The following is an 11,591-nucleotide window of genomic DNA, read 5'->3' as shown; positions in this document are numbered from 1 at the left end:
CTTGTTTCAAAAAGAGAAATTCTATGATGCTTGAGAAAATATCTAGAGATTCCAAGATTTAACACTTAAAAATTTTGATATCTCGAGATACTTGGTACCAAATTTTACAATACAAAATGTAGTATCTCCCGGTATCTTCTCAAGGCTTTCAAAATTATCCTTAAAAAAAATGCAATTTTAGAGTGGATCTGTTTTACAGTAACCTCTACCGTCCGCAGAGAGGCAGAGAGGGGCAACAGCATTAAGCACGTGGATAGCTTGGATCAAAATCGCCACAGTAGAAGTGCTATAATGGAGTTTACCTCTATAGTTTTTTCTATTGAAAATGGAATATTATACAAATATATATATCAATCAAATGGAGTGTTATTCAAATGCATATATCAATCAAATGAATCGTTTCATGCTGTTTGCACATTCGCACACAATCAATGGAAGCTTTAGCTAGACTAAACATATATATTTTCAAGTTGGCCGGTTTCATGGCTAGGCTGCCGGGAAGGTGGCGTAAGGGTTGTCGGCAAAGGGCAGCAGCTTGTCGTTGCCAGGCCGAGACAACACAATCTGGTAGTTTCCAAGTGTACGTGACTTGAACCCAGCTGCGCAGTATATGAAATAGTACTCCCATATGCGGATGAACTTGTCATCGAATCCCAGGGACATTATCTCTCTGTGTGCAGTTCAATTGGGGATCAATTAGGATCATGTGACAGCATTAAGATTTTCAATCATACATGTAGAAAATACAGTAGGGTATATATAGTACTTGTCATGTTTTGTGCATGCAAGTTTTCTGAATTCACAATACTACTGTATATTTGAAAAAGAAAAAGAAAAGGAAAACTCACTCTCTGTTAGCCATGAAGTTGTCCCGCCAGCGTATCAGCGTGGGGTAGTAGTGGTACCCAATATTCTCCAAGTGCTCGATGCTGCATATATGCATTTTTTTAAATTTTCTTTCGCAAGAAAAAAGTGTTATATAGATTAAATTCTCATAAGTAAAAGCATTATTTGTTTGGCGACAGTTTTGCTAGAGGTAAAAAATTGTTCCTTCCAATGAACTTTATTAAACTCTGTACACATTGACTAATTATCAGTCAAACTGTATGCATATATTTATACTAGAAAAAGCAATATCGATATATTCATCTCTACTATTATAAAAATTGAAGATGTTTTTGCCGGTATTTTTGTACGTCATCCGTGTATGAGTCGGTTTTTAAGTTTGATTGCTTTTGAAAATACATATCCGTATTTGAGTTGGTTTTTAAGATCGTTCACTTTTGGTAACACAGAAGAAATCATATAAGAAATATGCTTAAAAAAACTCGCATCTAATTTGAGACGATCGGACTCCTAACTGCAGCTCATGATTTTCTAAAAATATATATATCCAAGCGAACTCCTACAGTGAATTTCATCTTAACTAAACCATATAGCAATAATAAGATTAAAGTAGACTTCACCTGTTGCAACGCACGGGCATTTCTCTACTATTATAAAATCTGAAGATGTTTCCACGGTCCGTCATCCGTGTTTGAGTCGGTTATAAAAATTGAAGATGTTTCCGCGGTTCTTCATCCGTGTTTGAATTGGTTTTAATTTTATGTTTTGGTTTTAATCTATATCTCTTCTCTATCTCTATCTCTACTATTATAAAAATTGAAAATGTTTTTGCCGGTATTTTGGTACGTCATCCGTGTATGAGTCGGTTTTTAAGTTCATTTGCTTTTGGAAATACATATCTGTATTTGAGTCGGTTTTTACGATCGTTCACTTTTGGTAATACGGAAGGAATCATATAAAAAATCTGTTTTAAAAAACTCGCATGCTAACTTAAGACGATCGGACTCCTAACTGCAGCTCATGATTTTCTAAAAATATATATATCCAAGCGAACTCCCACAGTGAATTTCATCTTAACTAAACCATATAACAATAATAAGATTAAAATAGACTTCACCCGTTGCAACGCATGGGCATTTTTTTCTAGTATATATAAAAGCGTACAATTTTATACTATACTGATTTTTCTAGTCATTGGCAACACAATCCAAGAGAAATTAAAGGCAAAAATGTAGCACATTTCAGAGCTATATCGAATCAAAACATGTTCTTATAAAATTCGAAGCGAGAGAATTAATTTTACCATAGCCTCGACGAGGTGGACATGGCGGATGTTATCCGAGACAAGGATGGAAGGCAACCCCCAGGAAATATGTATTCCTTGATGAAGTCTGAACTCCTCCTGTATTCTTCGTACCGTTCTTCAGGGATGGAGATGAACTGGAGGACGAACAGGCCGTCCTGTGCCAGGAGAGACTCGCAGCAGCCGAAGAAATCGTCCATGTATTCATGGCCTACCCCTTCGATCATTTCACTGCAGGAAATTAGAATTTATTTGTTTTTGTCAACATTCCAGAGATCAAAGTGGTACTGATAGTACGCGTTTCTGTTTGGACTTAATTACCAAGATATGATCCTGTCATATTTTCGAACTGTTGGTATTTGACGATAGTCGCACAGCAGGAAAGTCATGTGGTCCTGGCAGAGAAAATAAACGGATGGAGACCAAGATTATTAATCAAGTAACCAAAATTAAACAAGAAAATTATTGGAAGAGGTATACATATACTACTACCTTATTTGTTTTTTTTATCTGATGTCTTATAATTGTGTTGTCTACATCTTAAAGTTTGACAATAATATATTCTTTCAACTAACTATACTTTCACCCTACAGAAAGAACTAATTAACTGCACTTGTAAATGGACTATATCTGAAAACTATGCCATCAGAATATTTTTCATAAAAGAAATACTTACATGGCAAATAACTTTATGAAAATAAGACATAGGAGTATAAGATTACCTCTAGACCAGCTTCCTTCACTTTTCTCTGGCAATATTTAAGCTGCTCCTCAGACAGTGTGACCCCAGTGTATTTGCAACCAGTCTGCTTGACCACCTGTATCGCTAGGCTGCCCCAGCCACTACCAATCTCGAGAACATGGTGATCTCGCTCCACCCTAGCCTTCATAATCACATCATGTTCGTCAGTTAATTAAGTAGTAACTGCAAGAAATTAAACTAATTGAGCTACTAGTAGCTTAATGATGTGAATGCAGCAGAATGCTGCATATATTTGCATGCGTGTGTACCTTGTGGATTAGCAGGCTAACTTTGCGCTGCTGGGCTGCTTCTAAACTCTCGTCCTCGTCCTGTCAATTGATCAAGCTCACAATTTAATAATTTAATCAACTAGCAGTTTTAAAACAATTGATTATTAACGCATTATCTAAAGCTTATTAATTTAAGCAACCTTGAAGACGGCACAAGAGTATGTCATCGATGGATCCAGGAAAAGGGAGAAGAAATCGTTGCTCTGCACTCACACAAATCCAGACGCAGCGCTAATTATTAACAAATTGATGCTAATTGATTAAATACGTGTGATTAATTAGCCAGTTGACAGTAAGATGCAGTGATTAGTTAGCCAGTTGACAGTAAGATGTAGTGACTGACCAGGTCGTAGTGCTGGGAGATGTTCTGGCGAGTCTGTGTGACAGTGTTCTTCCTGGACACGTGGCGCAGGAAGTATTTGGCAGACGAGACCCCGGCCGTCAGAAGCATCGGTGTCCACCAGCCTCTGGATAATTCAGCATCAGGTGGTTAACTGTATTGTGTCATTCGATTCGCTCCCTTGTGTTTCTTTAATTTGATTAATTACAACCGGAGGATTTCGATCAGTATTGTACAATTGGTTAACCTTATTCTGCTGGTGCTGGTGCTGCTCTGCTTGTTGGAGTCTCTGTTAGCAATCAGAATCTGCAGCGAAAAAAAAAATGAACATCGACCGCTTCAGATTACATGCTCAGAAACAGATAAAATGCAGAAGGATGTTGCAGCTGCGTATATAATTTAAGGTGGAGTAAGTATGCAATGAGTGGAATGATTATGGTTGATTAATTTACCAATAGAAGGTTGAGAAGGCCGTGTTTCTTGTCGACGAAAGAGCAGTAGCCGTTGATGTAGGCATCTGCCAGACCAAGGTCTGCTTCCGTCGCCACCTGCAACCAAAATGACCGATTAATTGATTCACCAGATGAATTATATAGAGTAATAACACAATATGCGAGTGAGATATGCATGGCGTTGTACTTGTAACTAATAACAGACGTGTTAATAATTAATTAATTAGTTAATTAATAAAGAAAATATAAACCTTCCAGTAGAAGAGGGGGTCATGGACTCGCATGACACATTTGGCCTGACATTTCTTCCCTGCCTCACCAAAACTGAACATGGTGCCTCCTTCCTCCAGCAATCTGCATATATACACACAAAATTTCCCCATTGCCGTTTCATGTTAATTTAAGTAAAAAATCATCCTAAACCAATGAGACAGAGATTAGCATATCTATTTCTATTGGAAGTAATTACCACTAATCAATTTGCTCAATCAAATGGAAAAATACAGAAGAGGAATACACGTATACGTATACGCATACGGTCGACATACGTCAGGTTACCGACGGAGACGTAGCCGGCGAGGAACCTGGTGACGAGGAGCCGCGCCCCGGCCTCCGTCCACGACGGCACCATCTGCCTCGGATTCGCCAGCAGCCGCCGCTCGCCGGCGCCGCCGTTCGCCGCGAGCAGTAACCCCCTCGCGGCGGCCATGCCGGCCTTGAGGCCGTCCTCGTGGAAGCCGTAGCCCTGGTAGGCGCCGCAGAACCAGAGGCCCCGGCATCCCTGGACGCGGCGGAGCTCCCCCGCCGCCGCCGCCGCCGCCACCGACGGCACCGGGTGGCTGGTTTTCCAGGCGAGCAGGACGTGGTCCGGGACGCGGGGTGGGTTCAGCGTCACCAGGAACGGACGCCTCCCTCTCCCCGCCGACTCCTCGATGTTCTGGTTTCATATTTCAATGGAATTTGGGGTGTGTTTATTTCACGTTAAAATTGAAAGTTTGTTTGAAATTAAAATAATGTGACGGAAAAGTTGAAAGTTTATCTATGTAGAAAAGTTTTGATGAGATGAAAAAGTTGAAAGTTTGAAAAAAAAGTTAGGAACTAAACCAGACCTTATGGAAATTACGGTTGAATTTTGTCGAGATTTGACGTGGGTTTTACCTGGAGAAGGTTGAGCCAGTAGGTGACGCAGACGCCGCTGGTGGTGGTCCCCAGGAAGTTCCAGGAGCTCCACGCCGACGGATTCCGTGGCATCAAGCTCTTGTCGCAGTGGAGGTAGATGTCACTGTGCAACAAGCATTTTGCATGTAAAAATTTGATTCCCCTTTCACTTGTTGTTTTCAAAAGATATCGATATGATCTTACTTAGATATATGCCTATATCCATCATGGTGTTTAGTACTTTAATTAGTGGGTTGAGATTTTATCTGATTTAGTCGGTACGGATTTTTACCTTCCTTTTTAATAGATGTCACCATTAAATTTTTATTTATGTTTGATCATTCATCTTATCTAAAATATTTACGTAATTATAACTTATTTTGTTGTAAGGTGTTTTATCATTTAAAATATTTTAGGCATGATTTATGTCTTACAAATTTGCATTGAGTTTTATAAAAGCATGAGAATGTTTTTAGGATTTGAAATATTTTGACGTGAAATTAGAGAGACGTGGCAACTAATACGTAGCCTGCCGACCACGGGTCAAAGACAAAATTCGTGTTAGACTTCACTGTTCTTGACAACAAATTAACAGAATGTACTTCAGTAGTACTAGAATGCAATGCTGTGTTGCGATCAATCAGCTGATAATTTTACCTGTAGACGTACTGAAAGGCGCCGAGGATTCTGCGCTCGTCGTGGGTGGCCTCGTCTCCCAGGATGTTGAGAGCGTCAGGCGCGTGCACGGCGAATATGATGCTGTCATACGCCTCCTCTGTACCCCCTGCCTCAACGACCCTATACCCTCCTGCATATATGTATAATAACAGGTACTAATAAACAATAATAGTGATACTTACCTATGATTAATTAATGATTTGCATTTGTGCATATATATATGCATCCAGCTAGTTATAGGCTTATGTACACGTACCTCCCTCAAGAGCTGAAACAGACTGGACTTCACAGCCGGTCTTAATCTGACAGCCCAGGCTCTCAAGCTCCTCCCTTACCTACATCATCCAACAATTAAGCATCATCATATCAGTCCCATAATATAAAAAACCTAGAAGTGGATAGAATATTTTCTAGTCCAAATTCGTAGTATTAAAAAATGTTCCCTTCGATTATAGGTTCTTGTATTTTAGAACGTAGTGAGTAATTAATAAGTAGCTACATATATATAGTTACAGTTAATGGTGAGTTCATGCATACCCTGTTTACGTAGGTATGGGAGCGGCCCTTCACCGTGAGCCACTGTGGACGACCGAACAGCTGCACGTGCAGATCCACACGTTTTTGTCGTAAGTACACAGAAATTAACGGAACCAATCATTTTAGAGCCATGACAATTACTGTACTTTGCAGAAGGAGAATTAAATTAAGCAAGCACGAATAGTTATGCATAGGAGTATATATACTCCCTCTGTCCCAGAAAAAGACAAACTCTGGTTTCCGTGTCCAACGTTTGACCGTCTGTCTTATTTAAAAAATTATAAAAAAATTAAAAAGACAAGTCACGCATAAAATATTAATCATGTTTTATCATCTAACAACAATAAAAATACGAATTATAAAAATATTTCATATAAGACAGACAGTCAAAGTTGGACACGAAAACTCAGGGTTTGCCTTTTTTTGAAACGGAGGAAGTATGTTGCAAGACAGCAGCAGGATATAACACTGTTGGCTGCGCTGCACTGCAGCTACCTGCAAGAGATGGTGATTGCGGCAGAAGGAGAGGACGAAGAAAGCAGAGAAGCCCAGAACCCCCTGTGATGGGCACGACCATATGCACGCACAGATCGGGACCTACATATATGCAGAAATTGTTTTCAAATCTAACTAAAATAGTTGTAAAGCAAATAACAAATATGTTACTCCACAAAAATAAAGTCCAAATTCAACGTTGTATAAGTTGTAAAAAAATAACCATGAACGTTAACAAGTTTCAGTTTAATATTTTTTTTTCAAATTATACATGTTGAAATTGATTTTGTATGTTTGTGATTGTGAGGTTATATATCATATTAATATTTTTTTAAAAAAAAACCAATGATATGCGAGAAATGAGAGGATGTTTCGTGGAGAGATGAAAATCCATCTCCCTGCTGGATCAACCAATCAACAAACTGAAGATATATACGTGCAAGAAAAGAAAAAAAAAGGACCATCATCAAAGCCGCGATATGGATGCGTGATGGGATCATACAAGGTAGGCCTGCTGGAAGAGGCGAGAGTAACCGTGCGACTGGATGAAGTGCCCCAGCGTCTCGTTCCTGTCCAGATGAGGGTTCTTGTCGTGCTCGTCCAGGTACCTGCGCAGTACAGTACATACATATACATTCATGTACGCTGTACATATAGTACATTCTGAACATGATCGACGACCTGAAGAAACAATAATATGCGCAACACGTACGTGAGGACGTCATCCTTGAACTTGAGGATCTCGCGGATCATGCGCCAGAACGCGGGGCTCACGGCGTTGGTCTTCTGGGCGAGGAGGCCCGCGAGGCCGTTGCGGCTGCCCCACTCCATCGTCTGCTCGTCGCCATCCTGCAGCTGGGCGCTCACCGAGAAGGACATGTCCGAAAGCTCCATCTCCACGCCCAGCTCCTCGAACCACTCCATCATGTTCGGGTACGTCACCTGCATCATCGATCCACACATTCATATCCCGTACCGGGGAGGGACCCATCAATCGTTTAATTTCCCTTCATCTATATATAGTGTACTGTGTTGCTTCCAATTTTGAGTTTATATTTCAATTCACAATTTTTAGATCCGTGCCACGTGTGGGTTACCTGTGGAGGAATGCTAGTAGGGGCCCACAATTCATTGCTACTGAAAAACAAAAAAAACAATTTTGTAGGTATCATGGATAATTTTATTTTTAAAAAAGCCGGCCTTAAAAGATCCGTTTGTAATAATTGGGATTCATGCCCAACAGATAAAACACGTCTATATGTGAAAATCGGTTTTTCACATCCGTCTGTATTAGGAGGCCCACTTGAAGCCCAGACAAGCACAGAAATGAATTTAACAGTTATATTGATTTTTTAAGAAAAAATTTGAGTAATAAAATAAAATAAAATTATTTAATAACTATAAAGAGTGCTAAAATGTTGAGTTCTTTTAGTAGTAGTATTGTATACTCCATCCGTCCCTAAATATTTGACGTCATTGACTTTTTTAAACATATTTGACCGTTCGTTTTATTCAAAAACTTTTGTGAAATATGTAAAATTATATGTATACATAAAAGTATATTTAACAATGAATTAAATGATAGGAAAAGAATTAATAATTATTTATTTTTTTAATAAGACGAACGGTCAAATATGTTTAAAAAAAGTCAACAGCGTCAAATATTTACATACGGAGGAAGTGCAATTGTAGTTGACGAACGTGCAGTCTATAATGTAACGTTACATAAGCATTTTTTTTATTTCCATTTCTTTCTAGCAATTGCGTTATATGAGAAAACCATTTTGTCCCTAAAATATAACATGCTGCACTAAGCAAACCAAGATTTAATGCTTTTTTTTGCACAGATAGTAAAATAAAGAGAACATTTTATTCCATTATTATCAGCAATGTCGCGGTGCGATCGAGCTGATGGAAAAAGAAAAAAGGACAATACAGTGTGCCGATGGCCCAGCCGGTGGCCCATGGGCCATGGCGCATTCAGATCACATGTTGTCATGGGCTCAGCAGCACATCACATGCTTTGTCTGTACCTCGAAGGGCCTGTTCACTTTGATGTCATTTTCAACCTTACTAAATTTTGGTAAAGTTATCAAAAAAGTGGCTACATTTAGTTTGCTACCAAATTTTGATAACTATATAAGAAATCCTGCCAAAATTTTGATAAGTAGGCCAAATTTTTGCTCCAAGTTAATTTTGGCAATGCCAAATTTTGGTAAGGTTTTTTTTGGTATCAAAGTGAATAGGCCCGAAAAAAAAGGACAGAATCCCGGAGGACACAGCACAAATTAACTTGGAGCTACAGTATTAGAACTCCCTAGCTTACCACACTGACACTGTTTAGTTAGTACTCTATCTGTACCTTCAAAATAAACCTCAATCCTAGAGAGGAAATTTGTTGGGAGTCCAGATTCATCTCAGGATTAATTAGGCCAGGTATTTTTTTGACAGGACGTATTATGACAGTCCCAACCCTCCATTTAGAATGGTGTCTATGGCATTAACTACATTGCTATGTAGGACTTTTAGCTTATTTGGCACTATATTAATTAAGAGAGAGAATGAAGAGAGGAAGAAACTGGGTCTCATGCAAGACACAGCTTCAACGCAAAAACCACCTATGCACTAGACACTATCAAGTTTTGCATTGGGAGAGAATAGTGTCTTCATAATAGATGAAGAATAAATATGATTGGTAGAGAAGAGAGATAATGTATTTATTAATGGCCCACTTTAAAAAATCATGGGTTGTGAAGTGTAGTTTTCTATTGTGATGTCTTATTGACATCACAATAAAAAATCATGGCACTATAGACACTGCTTATGGACACTATGGGTTGGGAATGGCCTAAGGGCAGTCCCAACCCAATGACTAAAATTGTGTTATAGCATTAAATAAGCTAGCACCTAGGATTAAAAAATGATGTGGCAAGTGAATAAATGAGGAAAGAGAAGGAAACCATGTCTTGCATGAGACATGATTCCTACACAACATCCAAAACATCATGTGAGATAAGGAGCATTAAATTTAAGTATGGAATAGTAGTGTTTGCATTGGAAGAGTAGTGTCTAGTATTAGTTTCTTGATGATGTGGAGTTTATAGAAATCATGTTTAATGTTTTGATTTAGTAAGCTACTACTAGTACAGTATTTGTACTGTTAACGAGAAACACGTGATTAATGGCTTTGGTCGTAAACAAAATCCGGCGAATCAGCTACGGGTGTAAAAGTAGTACAATCTTGAGGCAGGCATGTATCGATCGACGTGTCTCGTGCTTATTTTTCAGCTACTACTGGCTAGTCGCCAATTTGACAAGTGTAGTAACTAGTAGGTGAGATATGCTAAAGAGAGGCCAGTTTGGTTAATAATCTATCACTGTCTTGCCTGTCTAACTCGGGTCGTCGCCATGGTTTTGGCCGCGTGACACCGTAAGGCGATCGCTGCCTCCACGTAGCCCCCTTAACACCCCTCACCCGCCGACAATTCAAAACCTCGTCAGATTACCATCCAAATATCTGCAGCAATAAATCCCACTGATTTCTTGCGCCTTGATTCCTTTCTAACTTAATTGATATTCCTATTTTCCTTTTGATTGATCAGCTTCCTAGCTAGTGATGTCCAAATAAATGGCATGATCAATGAGGCAAAATGGAGAAGATTAAGGGCCATTTTGAATGCAGGATTGTCAAAAACAAGGAAATAGGAAAAAGGATTTGAATGTCATGTTCATTTGGATCTTCCTGTAGAATTTGAGAACACAGGAAAGGTTCAAAACTGTCGTTTGACACAGTTACACAGTAAAAATGTGGGAATTCATACGTTTGTTTCAAAATGGTCTAACTAGGAAAAATGTATGTACGTTAGGGAATGAAATGGCAGTAGATGATTGTTCGAACAAGATTGGCATGTAGATTGACGCAAGAAATCAGTAGGTGATTAGGAAGGAAATGATTATGAACATGGGCAAACAAATACTGGGGAATGCTGCATGTATATATATATTTTTGCTAGAACATGTGTAGTATACGTATAGTACGTACCCTGTTGAAGACCATGAATCCGAGGTCGAGGTCGACGGGGCCGGCGTCGCCGTCGACGGCCACCGTCCTGGCGTGCCCGCCGAGGCTGTCCTCCCTCTCGTACAGCGTCACGCGCACGCCGCCGCCGCCCCTCGCCGCCTCGTGCGCGGCAGCCAGCCCGCTCACCCCGGCGCCCACCACTGCCACCCTCGTCATCGTCGTCGCGCGCGTTGAGCACGGCGGCGAACCACCGCGCGATGGCACCGGCGAAGTGGCGCGGCGGCGGCGGCTGCGGCTGCGTCGCCGGTGAGACGGGCGGGAGCGGTGGTGCGGGGAGGGAGGAGGCGCGAGCGGGCGGGCGGGGTGTCGAGGACGAAACGGGGTGGGTGGGATGGATAAGGCTATAAGCGCAGGAGTGGCCATCCGGGCCGTCCAATTCTTCACCCTTTTTTACTATACTACTGTTCATCGGAATTACTGTCTCGTGTACAGCTTTATATATACTCTATAATTAGTTTTCTAGAATGATACGGTCTCCGAAATATATATTTTACTATGTTTTTCATTATAAAATATACAATTAATTAATATTTTTTAATTTTTATTGTAATACTCTCTCTGTTTTAAATTATAAGATGTTTAAAATTTAGTTGTAGTCAAACTTTTTTAAGTTTGACCAAGTTTATAGAAAAATAGTAATATTTTCGATCCAAGATAAATTTATTATAA

At 39.8% G+C, this 11,591-nt stretch overlaps 1 protein-coding gene across 1 annotated transcript; it reads right to left on the bottom strand.

Annotated features, from left to right (window-relative positions):
• Positions 1-297: 297 nt before the first annotated feature.
• LOC127780650 (uncharacterized) lies at positions 298-11,211 on the bottom strand. Its single transcript, XM_052307585.1, has 20 exons — positions 10,884-11,211; positions 7,554-7,783; positions 7,344-7,449; positions 6,842-6,943; positions 6,347-6,406; positions 6,066-6,144; positions 5,789-5,939; positions 5,132-5,255; positions 4,522-4,910; positions 4,225-4,327; positions 3,974-4,069; positions 3,769-3,827; positions 3,525-3,648; positions 3,322-3,384; positions 3,161-3,220; positions 2,872-3,033; positions 2,471-2,544; positions 2,150-2,380; positions 849-929; positions 298-670 (listed from the first exon to the last, which is right to left on the bottom strand). The coding sequence occupies exons 1-20, from the start codon at positions 11,076-11,078 to the stop codon at positions 487-489; spliced, it is 2,673 nt and encodes an 890-aa protein (XP_052163545.1). The 5' UTR covers positions 11,079-11,211; the 3' UTR covers positions 298-486.
• Between the last annotated feature and the right edge of the window lie 380 nt (positions 11,212-11,591).

The sequence above is a fragment of the Oryza glaberrima genome, chromosome 7, assembly GCF_000147395.1.
Source record: "Oryza glaberrima chromosome 7, OglaRS2, whole genome shotgun sequence".
In the NCBI taxonomy this organism is placed as follows: Eukaryota; Viridiplantae; Streptophyta; class Magnoliopsida; order Poales; family Poaceae; genus Oryza; species Oryza glaberrima.
This window is presented reverse-complemented; position numbering and strand designations above follow the sequence as displayed.